The sequence below is a fragment of the Catharus ustulatus genome, chromosome 8 (assembly GCF_009819885.2).
Source record: "Catharus ustulatus isolate bCatUst1 chromosome 8, bCatUst1.pri.v2, whole genome shotgun sequence".
Classification (NCBI taxonomy): domain Eukaryota; kingdom Metazoa; phylum Chordata; class Aves; order Passeriformes; family Turdidae; genus Catharus; species Catharus ustulatus.
Window position 1 is genome coordinate 24,362,381 of NC_046228.1, and position 15,910 is coordinate 24,378,290.

Genomic DNA, 15,910 nt, shown 5'->3' on the forward strand with positions numbered 1-15,910 from the left:
TACCTAAAATACAAAGTTAATTTCTTGATGCCCTTATTTTAACTTCCTATCTCTGTAGTACTGTCAGCCTCAGGAGAAAAATTACTGGCCGCTGAACTTTGGCTGGGAGTGTGAGAAGAGCACTGCTAATATACAACAAGCATTTAATAGGCTAGTTCTTGCTAACTTTTGTGTTTGCAAAAAATGATGAATGCTATTTTTCATTAAAGAAACTTTCAGGCAAATAAGCTTTCCTATCCAACTGAGGGCTACAAGTGTACTTAGATTATAGAAGTTTTCCTTGAGGGGTGTTAGACAACAACACCAGGCTGTTAAAAACGAGGAGCTGGCACCCTTAACCTGAGGGGTCCCAGCAGCAGTGAAGAGATGTCACCCTGGCTGTGACCAGGCTCCTTGAGCACAGGGGCTCACTGCAGTGCAGAAATCCTTCTTCCCACGATCTGGGGCAGGACAGGCTTGCTCCACAGGCACCAGACTGTGGCTGGCCAGGCCAGGACCAGGAACCCACTGCAGCTGGGAGTAAATTATCAAAGGAAGGAATGTTCAAGAAAACCATGCCACGCTCTTGCTGGTTTTTTTGCAATACTTTAATACAGCATTAAAATGCTAGAATACTAGAGGAAAGCTGTATACTATCCAGCAAATAAGGCACATGTCGGAATGCCATTTTATGGACAATCCACAACAGAGGTTTTACAGTCTTGTTAACAACACAGTCACCAGATGAGCAAGCTGTCATCTCGATTGCTGAAACAGAACTGGCACCTCTGAGGCCTTTGTCCATAGGTTTTGTTTGTTCTAGCTGTACAAGTTTATTAACAGTTACAGAAAAAGAAATTATACAATTTGCCAACTGAATCTCACAAGGTCAGTGGGTACAGCTAAACAAATGTAATAATCATTAGGTTAAATTTTTTAAAGCTGAAGAAATTCATAAAATAGTGTTAGTTTTAGCACTATTACACAATGCAGTGAGTGCTGTACTAAATAACCTTTTAAAGGAAACAAGAATCCAGTATAGGGCTGGGCAGACCTCCCATTTTAGCATGGTAAAATATCAAACTAAAAACTCAATCCTTCATAATATAATCAAACTACATGAAATGTAAAGTGTAAAATGCTTTGAATACGTGCACATGCATATTCTATATTGCTATGAGTTCTAATTCAAATAAACGTAAACCCCTACAATAATCTACTTCAATCCTTCTCTCTTACATCCTTTGATTGATATTATTGCTGTAGATGATACTGCATAGCTGAGCTCACAGTCTGCAAAGAGTTGTGAAAGTCAAGTTAAATGTTGTCCCAACCAGCTTTCTTCCCCTCTAGAAGTGGGGAAGAGCCACCATTTGACACCCACCACTTGTGCTTCGGAGTTTCTGAAAGCCGAGTCTCCACTTCCAGCATCTTCTGTGTCTCTCACAAGGCCATAAAGTGACAGTATACTGTAATCTGCTCCTCACTTGCTACATGTCTAGTGATAGCTTTTCTAGCACTCCTTCCCCAAATACACATAAATAAACCGTATAAGCATTTTCATATAAGTCTAAGCACTTGAATAATACATTGGTTACTTAATACTGATATTTTCATCCAAGGATAACAAAAACAATATGGCTTAAAGAATTGCAAGGTTTTTTTGTCAGAATTATGTACCAACTTTCATATAATATTTTATGTAGACAATATTTCCTTCTTAATGTAGTTCTGTTGCATACTTTATACAGACAAAAGCATTGTAAAAAAAAAAAGTAAATTATTTCCATAAATATTTTCTTGAGGATACATCCTTAGTTCTGCAAAATACTGCAAAATACTTAAGAAAACTCTTACCTCTGTTAGTATCCTAGTTGAGAGGAAGGCCCTTCTGAAAGCTTCCCAATTGTAAAAACTTTGCCCAAAAAACAAACAATACTTTTTTAAAAAGGCCCTCAAATATATACAAAAAAGTTACTGCAAAGAGTTTCCAGATAACAATTCAGTATTATAAGAAATATTTGTAACCATTCAAAAATTTTAACATCTAAAAAGGTTTCCAAAATACACACATAGTATTAAAAAAAAATTGAAAGAAACTCTATGTCAAGTATAACTCAAGATAAATACACATCTGCAAGTAAAACTGTAAAATACTTCATACAGGGGTAAACATTTATATCAATCATCTATAGCTAGTAACTGCACACGATTGTCCCTTTGAAATTCATCCTAGAAACACAATCCATCATCCCTATATCTAAGATCTCAAACAGCCTCTGAGCACTTGAGTGATACAGCAAACTCAATGGACAGCACTGGTTTTGCAGATAAGAAAGAGATATGGGTTGAAGCTCAGTTGGGAGTGGAGCAATATCTGAAAGAATGATTTTTCTATGGGGATCGTTCCATCACATTTTAAAATATGTTGGCCAAGGCAAGTGGAAAATATATGTCTATCTACTTAACTTGAAAAACACGTGTTGATGATTTATTGCTTACTGTTCAGTGGACAACTCTTAGGATCCAGTATAGGGAAAAAAAAAATCTTCTGTGTGACTGCAGGACAAAGAGCACTAATCTATGAAGTCTGACATTTCCAAAAGCTCTAAACTTTTAATCTTTTAAGTAGGTTTCTTTTTTTTAAAAAAATGTTGGAGTGCCACAGGTATACAATCCCTGTATAATCTAAATTTCATGTTATACAAAAAGGTAAAATGTAGGCAATACTTCTAGATATAAGGCTTCTCTCAGAATATGTAACTTCACATTTTTAGTTTAAAAACTAAGTCCCATATAATGGGGAACTTCAAAATACACCTATTTTCAGAAAAAATATATACTCTTGTGTATTTATCTGAAATTAAATAGCAACTTTGAGACAAAAAGGCCTCAAACTTTGCTTGTGTGGCATCATTTTACATCTGTGGTAGCAGCAGTAGAAACTGGCTAAAACGGGGCCATCCTTTAAACTACTAGGATTTTTCTTCATCACCTTTAAATGAAGTATTTGTAATAACTTCATTGTAACCTCATTAAATTAAAGCAGCTAAAAACCTATAAAACACATTTCAAATTAAACATTTTTGCAGAGGAGTGCCAATGCCAAATTCGATATGAAATGTTAGGACCAACTCATGAAACAAATTGTGGGGTGTTTATTTTTCAGTTGGTTTTTGCTGTTGTTTTTAAAGAAATAAATGAAAGTTTTAAAAATCTCTTTAAAAAAGGATAAAAATTTTTAAAAAATAGTGTACGCTGGATACATTGGTGTGCTGTCAGCAGCAAGCATTTGAGATTGAAAATCCATTTTACCAAATAAATGCACAGAGCCAAACTGCTCTATGGTACACCCCTAAAGAATACTCTGTTTTTTAGGAAGGCCTGTACTGATTTAAAACTCTTTTTATTGACGCTTGTTTCACTTCTGCCAATACTGTCTACTAATGCCTTCAACAATTGCTAGCTGATGCTCTAAATGCAGAGCTAGTTAGAGACCATCAGAAAGCAGTCACAAGAACTTAAAAGATAAATCAATTCTTCATTTTTTCAGTCAAAAATCTGCACATTTACCTTTTTTTTTAAATTTGAAAAGAGCTGGTTACATCTATAGGTGAATTATCTTTGTGTGGGGAGAGAACAGAAGAAATCTACATTTTGTAAACAATCTTTTCTTTTTTTTTTTCCTTTGAAATGAAAATTCAGAATTGTCCCTTCTGTGCCACTAACCAAAAGCCCATAAGCTGTCACACACAATTACTCATGTGGATGTGTTTTTCCAGCAACTCCAACTGCACAGACTCGAGCAAGGGCCCCAACGCAAGGGCAGGGGGAAATCTGCTCTCCTCTCCATTGCAAATATGCTAAGCATTACTTAAATACTTCATATGTCTTCTGCCTAGGAACACACCAATAATATAAATACTGAACTCTCATAAGTATGCTCTGAAGAATTATTATGCTACACCTATAGACATTAATTGTGTTAAAGTAGATCACGTGTGTTTTTAGTACAATCTAAAAGTCCATAAGCTAAAGGCATTGCCTTGCAGTGTTGAATCTGGATAAACAATTCTTACTAGGGCACTGTCACGAAAATACCAATGCATACAATGGTATCTTATAGTCAGCTTTTTGTCAGAACCTGGTGGTGTGTGATATAGTGATACAGCTGTAACAAGAGTTGTGCTACTGTACTGGATTTAGTGGTTATCATAACATGGAGATTATTTCAATACTGAACAAAATGTTTAATAGCAACATCTTAGTTTCAGAGAGAAAATAAAATAGCATTTTCCCTTATCTTAATCTTATCTCATCTACATGTTCTTTAGGTGATTTTTTTTGTTCATGTACTATTAAGTGCTCAAGAAGAAAAAATAGATCTGGTTTAAAATGCTGCTCTTTCAAAATTACTCATGCTTGAAACAAACTATTGAGATTAATCCTAGAGGTCAAGCTTAGAAAATCCACCCCTAGATTTGCTTGTGTATTTTCTTATTTGTATAGACAGATTAGTATCTTTGTCGAGAGAATTTGTCTCTAAGTTAATTTGTGAATCTGTGCAAAAGAATGTGTTTGCATTTGAAAATGCTAAAACTGCATATCTTCACTGAGGCAACTGAACTGTTTATTAGTGTTACTTTCAGTAATATTTTTTCCAGCTATTTTAGTTGGAGTTGCCAACTGGGCAAAAGTAGTTTCCAAGTGATTAATTCAGTTAATTCTGTTTTAGCATTACATAGCACTTTTCATCCAGTGATGCCAAAACACTTAAGAGATATTAAGTAAACCTCACAACTCTCCTGTGAGGCAGGTAAACTAAAGTATTATTACCCCCATTTTGCAGATGGGGAAACTGAGGTCCAGAAGGATCTTGTGACTTGCCCAAAATCAGGGAGCTGTGGAAGAGCTGTGGTCAGAAGCCAGAAGTCAGGATGCTCATCCATTGCTGTGACCATCAGGCTGGGTTGCTTGGGCTGCCCATAAAATAATGGAGTTTGCAAGATATGTACATGCTACTCCCACTGAACAAGCAGATGCAATTTTGCCCTGCTTTAGAGCAAAGCAGGGAAATGGTAAGAGTTTCATCCTGGAAAAAATTTGTCAGGAGCTTCATGTTCCCTAGCTGAATGCTCATAATAAGTTTTCTACTTTCTTTGTAAGAGCTTGTCTTGACATACTGGTAACATCCTGCTATCACTTGGCATAAACCCCCCGTTGTCTTTGCATTATGGAACTAGTCCTCAGAACAAATTTAGTTCACATCAAGTTATTTAGGATTTTAAGTATTTTCTCTACGTATCATTCACACAAATCAATCTCCCTAAAGGAAACTTCATAAAAATAGAAATTGCTGATGTAAAAAATCCTCCCAACTTCAAACATTATCCCTCTATTTTTTTTAGTGAATGCTACAAATGAATTGCTTGTTGTGCCCTTTTGCAATGTTCTCACATAGACATACAAACAGGATACTGTCTCGAGGTACTTTCAGTTTGTATCTGCCAATCCCTGATGAGATGTTCTTTGCAGCAGGCTGTCCCTGTGCAAAGTTCTACCTGAAACGGGACAATGAAATGTAATTCCTAAATTTCTCCCCAGGTACATAGGTGCTTCAGGAAGACATAAAGAGAGAGGGTTATATAGAGTGTTCTCCATGCCTCAAAACACCCCTATGGCTAACAAGTTTCATATTATAACAAATTCCTATAGTAGAAAACAGGACATAAAAATATTTCTAGAAAGTGGCTTTAAAACTACTATAAATAGTAAGTTTGGCTAATCTTTCAGTTAAGGGTTTTGGGGTCAGTTTTAAGTATTCTTATCCCCTTATTCATAGTAAATTTAGTGTGCTTGTGGCCCAATGAACACACCATGCACATAGAAGGGGCCACGTCAGAGGGATTATATGACAAGAGAAGGATCTGGTAGTTACATAAGCAAGCCAATTTTGTCTCCTCCAAAAACCTCTTGGAATCTTATGGCATTCCCTTTCTACCCAACCCACAACCTCAAACAATTATTCACTTTTTTTTCCATATCCTGCAAAAATTATTTTGCCTTAGCCCTGCCCAAGAGATGGCAACAAATTAAAAAAAAAGTCCAAGAAATCAGCAGCACAAAACTCTTAAGACTTTCTAAAACTGGGAAAGCAGTAATTCTTTTATGGTGTGGCTTGTTTCATCTTCCTTTGTCTTGTCATATAATAAGTGTTCGTGTTGTGGGTGAGTGCTTGCAATTAATGGCTCCACAGTTACTGAACCTCTGCAAAAGCCATACATATAACAAATATTCCTTGTGAATATTATTCCTTGCCTTTTGAAAAGTACTTCATTTCACCTGGCTGTGATATAGGGTCTGTGTAAACAATCAGCAGAACCTGTAACTGTAGTTCTGTTGTGAACACCATCAGTAACACTTTATGTGTGTACATATATAAATTCACATATATATGTATACAATTCATAGTCCTGTAAATACCTATTGCATGCATGCACATGCACAGGAGAAATGTTACATTCTAGTAATGGTAAGGCATATTATTAGACAGGCAATATTGGCAATTGTTTTAGCTTTTATCTTGATCTGTTGTGCTGCTGTTGATCTCATGCTGCCAGAGAATCTTTCAGGATGATGGGGATGGGAAGAGGCCACTTGGAAGGTTTATTGCACACGGCGGCAGTAGTAGCCCAAAACTTTGCACTTCTCACACAGGTGCTGAGGATGTTCTTTGCTCTGGTCTGAAACATCCAGGCCGTCCGGCTTTTCCAGGGGTCTCTGCAGTGGCAGGAAGGAAATCAGATTAGATCCAAGGTTTTGTCTTTTTAGTCTTCATTAAACCTGTGAAATCTACCTTTATGCCCTAACTAAGCTTTCTGCTCATAATTAAAAAGGTACTGTGTTTCTTTCATGAAGGTATGAGTGGTTTTTTCAGCCCTTCAGCTCTACGTCGGTTCAGAGTGGCCTCACAATTTAATGCCATTCTTCATAAAGGTGGTGCTAACTTTGTTGTAGGCAAATTAGAACAATGCTGAATTGAGGACTTCATTTATGAAAGCAGCAACATAGGAGTTCATTTGCTAGCTCCAGTAACTTAGATGTCCCAAAGGCATTAACACCTAAAGCATGGGAATCCCACAACCCAGCAATGCAGAACAGGGATTACCAATGACAGGACTGGCTGCTACATGAAGAAAACTGTCTGAACTATGCACAGATACTACACAGCTAAATGGTGTTTTCCCAATAGGTAGTCCTATGTTTTTGAAACTGAAAGATTTGAAGCAGAGCACTTGCAAAGCTGTTAATAGTTTTTTTTTATAATTCCAAACTAATTCAAAAACAAAACAAAATCCAATCTCATGACACAAATCCTTTGCACTGAATCTGAGTAATAGATTATGTATTTTTAATAATATTCATGAAATCACAGCATTGGAGGAAATGAAGCTGATTCATTGTTAGTAGGTATGTGTGCTTGCATTTTCCTTGGCATGTAAAAGGCTTCACAGTCATTCTGAAAATAAAATACTCATGTTAAATATTGTGACGAAGTTAAATGTTTGGGATGTCTAATAGTAGGGAAGCGATAGAGATGTGAGGTAGAACTCAATTAAGTGCACCATTTGCTCAGAAAAAAACCCCAAGTTCCCTAATCGATATTTGTTCTCATGAAATGTATCCGAAAGACTGTGCCATGAAGGCAGCAGCTCTTCCATGGGACTGTGGTAGACACAGCATGTGGTGTGAAATCTCAAAACTAGCCATAAGCATCTCACTGTTTTTACAGGGATATTAGACCCTTGCTTATATCTTCAAAATGTGATTTTTGGAGCAGTGGGTGTGTAAATATAAATTACACCATCTTGGCCACTTATCTAACACCTTTCTTAATCTTAAAGACTTTTCTTTATCTGTAAGGTCTTAAAGTACACCTGATCATCTGAGAATTCATTTGTAAGTTCTTCATCAAGCCACCTACATGAAACTGTGGACAGGAAGAGAGATATTTAAATTTTTTTTTTGGCTATATAATACTGCAAGAACAGCTCATAAACTGGGGAGTAGAAGGGTTTCTCAGCTCTCTGAATAGCAAAAAGGACACAAAACATATTCTGTCATCTTGAACAAGGGATGTCTGTAAATTCTTGCTTGATTATACAGGACTGTAAGTGTAGCACTCTTACTATGTTGCATAGCTAGTCAAAACAATCTATAGGAGTGATTCAGAAGTGATTGTCAATGGTTTGTTGCTGATTCAGTGTTTTGAACCAAGATATTGTCCTGCCCCATGTAGGTCTTAGAGTCTAACTTCATTTACCTTCCAACTGCAAACTGATTTGCTGTGTCAGATGAGGAAGGTAGATGGAATCCTCATCTCCAAATGCCCTGCAACCCTACTGAGCTTTAAATGACTTCTTCAAAGTCACAATGTTGAGGTTTGAGATCAGAACCAGCAATTCTGTATCTTGGCTTGCAGTCCAAGCACTGGTCCAGATACTGCTTCTTCCACAAGGCAGACAAGTGTGTTTGGTCAGAAAAACTGCCTTTTCTACCTCATCTACTGCTTAATCTACCAACATCTGCCCACAAATATTCTTCAAGAATTTGCATTACATAAGTATACAAAGATGAAGCCCAGGTTCTGCAGTCCCAGGGGTTAATTTACACTCTTCAATAGCAAATGAGAGTTTTGAAATGCTACACTTAAAACAGGCTATTTGACTCAGCTCTGATTGCTTCTATATGCTAGCTGTGCTCTGATTAAAGAGAAAAATACAGCAGTTATCATGTTTATTGATATAAGCCAGATTTTTTTTTAATATGCAAGGCCTTGGGAATAATTTTTCCTGGAAATAGTGCAAAGGACATTGGGAATGCCTTGAAGCGCCAAGAGTTTTTGGATGGTTTTCAGAAACAATAGCTCTCCGTGGTTTGCTTTCCCCCTGCGTTGATTGAGCTCAGCTTTTTGGCCTGCAAAGCATTTTGATTTCAGAACTGTTATTGTTACCAGTATGTTAGGACACAGGCTGGGGAGAGAGGGGTTACAAATGCAGGAAAGCAGGTTGCCAAGGGCCAGCTGGAAGGAATGAAGCCGTGCAGACTGCATTTTTGGTGAGGTGGTGGAGGGCTGAGGCTTTGAAATTGGTGGTATATTTGTGTGGTTTGTGTCTCAAAACCACTTCAACCCAGCTTTTGCATAGAATGAAATCCCAGCTTATCTCAATTTGCCATTTTCTCTTCACAGGTTTCTTGTAAAGCCAAAAAAGAACTCTTTAATTACCCTGAGTAGCAAGTGTTCTTGTCCTGCTGCTGTCTGTCACTATTGAGGAGAATCTAAAAGTAATAACCTGATACTCTTGGCACCCTTCTTACACCATGCTAGAAGTGTAGGATGTTGGTCAAAGAGCTGTGTGTCCATCAGGGCTGGGCAATTCTCCCCAACTCAGGTGTGGTGGGAGCAAGGGGAAGGAGAGGACCCTGGCACAAGGTCTGGCTGTTCACACTGTGTCAGCTCTGGGGACTGCCTGAATCCTGCAGGACACACCAGGAGCTGAGGAGCTGCAAGAGCTCTGCACTGCTGCTGAGGATTCAGCATGCACTTGGACAGGGTGTGGAGAAGGGGACAGGCTATTTGGCTGAAAAGTTAACTCCTTTCCTTAGAAAGTGGTGAAATGGGGCCTGTAGAACAACAGTTCCTGCTGTGTTCCTCAAGGAAAAGGTATCCTTTTTTCCATTAAATGGAGAGTTTAACTGTAATAGTTAAATTCTGTTGTCCTTTTCCCCTTTTTTTTTTTCTTTTCTTTTAATGCAAGCATCCACAATTGTATTATTGTATTCTTCCGGGCTTCACTTTTGTACATCTTTCTTTAATTTTCTCCTGGAAGTTGTGGAGTGGAAATAATCTTCCACAGCTCCACCAGGAAAACATTTGGTGGTGGTGAATAAAGATATTGCCTCAGGGGAATGAAGCTGAAAGAAATTTAAATTTATATATCAATTCCTGACCTGCAAATTAACTTCTGATTGTGAATTATTGCTGCCCCAATCTACATGTACTGAGTGACCTCTGCATTACCCAACAGTCAGCTGAAACCCCAAACCCCTCAAACAAAAAACTCATCCTTATGTCCTTATGAAGTGTTAGGTGTTAAAGAAAGCATCACTAGGACATTTTGAGGGGAACTGCTTCCACTAAGATGTAGAATGGAATAATGTGCCTACTTCTGTTTGTATTTAGAAGACTCATGTTATTTTTCTGCTGTAGGATGGAATAATTTACTTGCACCACTGACGGATGGAGGATCACATCAGAATTCAAATGAGAGAAAACACTTAAAAATAATTTTCTGGACTCATTTACATCAAGTCTTAATGCAGCAAATGAGATGATTAAATGTCAGATTAGGGATGTGATTAGAAAGATTCTGCAGCCGTTGCTGGCAGGATAATTTTTAGGTTAACGGTCTTAAGGAGCCATGCTTCCCTCAACAAACACAGGCTATTGTGAATTTGTAAATTTTTAGTCCAATAGAAAGAATCGGGCACTGAGGAAGAAAATATTAAATGCAATGCACATTCTTGAGCAGCAGAGCCTCTGCTTTTCTATCTGCCGGGGAAAAGGGACATTACCAAGGCCCTGGGCTGTCGCCGTGAATCCAAGAGGCAGTGATAAGGAGGCTGCAGATCAGAGGCAGGATGCTTGGAGAGAGCAAGGAGCCTGTCAGCAGCATTCCTCTGGGACAGGCCAGCCAGGAGTGAATGATAACAGCATGAGGTAAATGGTGAAAATCTCTTTTTAGAGCTCAGGAAAGCAGCAGTCTGGGATGAACTGTATTCCCATAGCTGGAGGACACAAGTTTGGGCATGCTGGGGAGGGTTTATTAAATCTAAAGAGTCAAAAGATCATGCTTGTAGACTTGAAACTGCAGAAAAGTTTATTGGGCTTGAGTGATAATACCCACCCCTCCCCACACTGAGGGAAGCAAGGTGGCTGTGGTTGCACTCAGATATGGGAATTATGATGAGAACACTGAATTGCCCATGAAACTAATAACTTCAGTATCATGAGGTATGTATTTACATACCAAATTATTTCCAGTCCAGCAGTAAATTCCTGACAGCTGGAAGAAAACAGTGTCCAAGAGGACAAGTCAGTCACCAGATGGCTGGTTCTGCACCAGTGCAACAGCTGTCATCACAAACAGCACTGGCCTTAGCCACAGAGTCGGAGAAGAAGCCTTGATAAGAGGCCAGCCAGGAAGTAACCATGGGCGCAGATGTTGCTGCTATAGTAGGAAGGGGAAGAAAATGAGAATACAGAGCTTGGCATCTGGGCTGTTACACTGCCAAGAAAGCTGGTGAATGACTCTAAGGACTGGCTCCACTGCTGAAGCAGGGTAAGAAGGAGCATAAACAACCACAAAATCCAAATTCCTTGGAAGAACAGGAGAGGTTTAAGTCTTGTCTGAGATTCCTGTTTATGTTTAGGGTAGCTGAAATAACTACCTGGGAAACAACTCTTGAAATGCCGGAGAGCAGATTTGTCTGCGTAGTTCTTTAGCATTCAGTAAGGCTTGAGCTAAGTGGGCCTATGGTTTTTGCCCCATGTTCTGTCATTCCTGTAAGCTCTCCCATGGGAAGGTATGTCTCTTGAGGGTGTGGTGAAAATGCAGAAGGAGAACAGAGTGGAATAATTCAGCAAAGCTTGCTTGAGGAGCAGTTTTGCAGCTCAGGTGCAACAGCCACCTGATTCCCTACTTGGTGGATGAGCTGGGGAATGAATGGCAGCAGCCCTCCTGTCAGGCCTTTGTGTTACTTCTTGTAATACATGCTCTTTTAAATACAGAGATTTAGAGCTGTATTTATAGAGCACTCTAAAGTATATACACAGCTGTAAAAGTGCTGAGAAGACTTTTCCTGGCCCAGAGAGATTAAAAGCTCATTCTCACAGCTAGGCCATGTGGACTAAGAGCATAGGGCTGAATTGAGACATTCCTTGTGGGGAGCTGGCCCAGGACAGTTTCCTGGAGTGAAACGAGCCTCCAGGAACAATGAGCAGGTGGTAGGAAAGTGTGGCTGCTCTACTCTCCAGAGACTCACTAAGGAAAGGTATGCATAGGAAATCAAGATTTGAGCATAGCTGCACAAGCCATTCACAGAGCCAACATATGCGCTTGGATGGCTACCCCAGAGCTATCCAGAGTGGAGATTACTATCTTCAGCACTCTGATATTATTGCCTGAACCAGTTACATGGGAGTGCTTCAGCACCAAACCATCCTTTGTGAGATATGGACAAATCTTACAGTACTGGAAAGTCCACAGATTTGGGAAAGGGCTGGGGAAGATGAAATGCAGCTATGGAGATGAGGATGGGAGAAGAGGGCAAGCCTGGCAATTGAGAAGAAATTCCTGATTAACAGCAGTGAATATTGATCAATGCTGAAATAAGGTTTTCATATTTTCATCCTAAACTGGGCACAAGCATTCTGCTCTCCAACAGTGACGGTGACGCAGCAAGGCCTGGTGGCCCATGTGGTTGGATTTCAGCTATTTAATGGACTCTGCAAGGCTTGATCTGTTTGGTGACAAACTGGGAGAATGCAGAGTTATTCACCAGGCCATAAAAGAGGCTAGGAAAGTATCCTCAGAGGTGATTGTTGTGTCTTGTCTATACACACACACACCTTTCTGTAAGTGTCTTGCTGCTGCTTAGGACCAGGTGTGCAACAGGGGGGGTTGACTTGACCTGGTTTGAGTTTTCATGATGAATATACAATTGTGAATGGAAAATTTCTATCATATGCCCTCACCAGGGAACTGTGGTCCCTGACTGTTTTAGATATGGGCTGAGATGTTTACAGTTTTTCTAGTTTTAGAAGCTCTTGTAACTTGACAAAAGGTTACTTCATGTTGGAGGACCAGCAGTGATTTTCATCTGCTGATAAAATGACCACTATTTTTTAAAATGATGTTCCAAGATATCTTTTTTCCTGTTAGGTTATATGTTTACCAAATGGCAGGGCAAGGAGTAAGAATAGGAGATGATGAATTCCAGCTCATTGCTGAAGAGAAATATTGACAAGATGGCTTGGAAGTAGAAATCATTTATTTCACTAGAAGTAAATACTGTCTGAACTTGAAAGGAGGTCAGACTTCTCCAGTTCATCTGGTTTTTGTTAAACCGAAGGAAAAAATTCCATTTATTGATTATTTGTACTGTCATCAATCACATCACATATTGTGGTGACTTTGCTAGTGTAGTATCTGTTCGCTGTTTTTAACTGCAGCACCTTCTTTTTTTTTTTCAAATGGAGTTAAAATGACACAGGGGAATCACGGTGTGTTGGGGGAGGCAAGATATTTTCTTAGGTGAATTATTTAAGTTAGAAAACCTGTCCAGTGGAAGGTTCAGATGAGAATGCAAATACTCTGATCCCATATAATAAATGCAGAAGGAGCACATAATTAACTAAGGACATCCACTGAGAGGGAAGTAAGAGCTTAAAAACTTATAGAAGTGCATAGGAAATCAAACATGAATGAGGCTTCTGCTATGGTAGGTACCAACAAAACAAAATCTAAAGAATAAACAGAAAATGTTAAGGTGGTGTAGCAGTGCTATTTATAAAAAATAATAAAACCATATTATGTGCACAATACTCTTTTTGTGCTTTAATTCTCGAACTAGAAATATTGGACTTTTAATTAAATCTTTCACTGTGCTTTTACAAAATACAGATCTTAGTGTAAGAGACCAGTGACTTGCTGTAACATATTTTCCAAAATGGGGCAGAATAGCTGTGTCAGGAAGCACCACAGAGCTCCTGCAGCCTGTTAGGTCTCTGCTGCTGCTGGCTCTGTGCATGAATTGATGCTGCTCCTCCACTGTTGCTGCTATGGCTAACCAGAAGCAGCACAGGGCACTGCTGGAAGAATGGAAAGGACTAGAAAGGATGGAAATGGTAACACTGAGAAATGGAAGCAGATGGAGGTGAGGCAGTGACAACAGGATGTCGAGTCTTACAGCTCAAGGTTCAAAGTTTCCATTTTGGGGAAGACCACTAGTTGCAAGTTATTTATATTGGGAAGCCTAGCTGAAAAGCACTCTTGTCTTGAAAATCTCAAATAATTGCAATACCTGCTGCTGGCACATGAACACATGGATAGACATGTGCTCCTCCCCATCCCTGAGTTATGATGTCCTTAGGGAATAGCATGAAAACAGTGACAGGGGTTGACAGTGGGAAACTGCACTGCACATGCTGTGATGGTTCCCCAGAAAGTACTTGTGTACATGGCTCAGTGGCAAGTACAGCTAACAGAAGCACTGTAGATTGCAACCCTCCCACAGTGTGTGTCTGACCTTAGCTCTGCTGTGCAGATTGGACTCCTCCAGCCCTGCCACGAGGTGCAGCTCTGCACAGCGGACTACTTGCAAAACTTTACTACAGAAATGTACATAGCTAAGCCTATAATGTGGATGGGATTGTACACTCTTGTGGGTAGGATACCTCTTGAATGACTTCTTGACCCTTTGAACATCAACATAAATGATGGAAAGACTTTTGAAGAACAAGGTGAATATTTATAAACTTGTGCTATAAATGGTCTCATGCTATCAAAGGTCCTGTAATTTCTCTCGCCCTCAAGACTGTACTTCCATGCGTGTGGTAAGTGACTCAGACTGGATTTTGGTTTTTTTTAGATGAACTGTCTAAACAGAGGAAAGGAACAAGAGACCTTGGATGCTTTGCAATTCTTATATTAAGTTACTGTCATTAAGCACAGAATTTTGTAGACAGGAGTCATCTTAGTATTGTTCTCCTTTATCACTACTCTTTATAAGTAGAGATAGCCCCTTGAGCAAATCCAACAAGAAAAAAAAGCAGCACACATGGGAAATAACACTGCTGACACGAGTGGAATGAAACAATAAATTGGTGCAAATATGAAGAGGATCAGAAGAACTAGAAGGCCAATTGCTCTTGCTGAATTTTTTTACCCTAAGATTAAAAAGCCCCACAGTCTCTTTTTGTAAGAAAGGGAGGTAAAGATACTGGGTTTGAGGTATTTGTACTGAAAGAAAAAACATTCAAATTTTTAACTCTGATGACACCTGTCCAGATTTCCAGGACTGAGACAGCTCATCTGAGAAACATTCTCTGCGGTGTGTTGTAGTCGGTGTCAAGTTCTGTTTAAGTCTTACCCACGCTTTACAAAGTCACAGCATTCCTAATTCCAAGCCTGTTGCCATCAGGTCTGCATTTCTCCTACCTGTTTGTGAGGATAAACATTAATGTGGCACTTGATACATTCTTGTCCCATGTTAGCCCAGGAGTTTCCACTCATCCATTTTCTCTTGCATTTGGGGCACTTATATTCACCAAAGCAGCGTTTCTTGCCCTGGTATGGTGTCAGGCCTTCTCCTTTTGGACGAGCCTACAAAACAAAGGGAAGTAGCAATGAATGACTGAAAATGAGGGGAAGGGGGTGTAGTAGAAAAATAAAGATTTTTTAAATTAGGAAACTCGGCAGAAGATGTTGGAGGCAAGCATGAAGGACATATCCCAGTTAATGAAGAGTTCATATGTTGAAGCTAGAGTCTAACAGCTCTAAGAGTGGTTTCTGTAAGAAGTATACAAAAGTTCAAGAAAACATAATGCTTGTTAGTGACGCTGAGTATTTAGAACTATGCCTTTTTACTTCTTGAATAAATAGTTTTAATATTAGTTTTATTTTGATAAATTCACCTCTATTGAGCATATATTGCTAGCAATATATATAGCACCAGGAGGAGTAGCTCATTAGTAATAAAGGATTACTTTTAAAGTAGAAATTCCAGTTTAGAAAAAAACCTGTAATTAAGAAGATTTTTTAATAATTCTGACATTTGCAGCTTATATATTATCATATGGGAGTGCACA

At 39.0% G+C, this 15,910-nt stretch overlaps 1 protein-coding gene across 1 annotated transcript in view; it reads right to left on the bottom strand.

Annotated features, from left to right (window-relative positions):
- Positions 1-569: 569 nt before the first annotated feature.
- The window catches only part of ZCCHC24 (zinc finger CCHC-type containing 24), a 107,252-nt gene continuing 91,911 nt past the window's right edge, over positions 570-15,910 (bottom strand). The window contains exons 3-4 of the mRNA XM_033065491.1: positions 15,261-15,425; positions 570-6,759 (exon numbers count right to left, since the gene is read on the bottom strand). Of these exons, the coding sequence (XP_032921382.1) occupies positions 6,646-6,759; positions 15,261-15,425 (279 nt within the window). The 3' untranslated portion in view covers positions 570-6,645. The remainder of the gene's footprint in view (positions 6,760-15,260; positions 15,426-15,910) is intronic.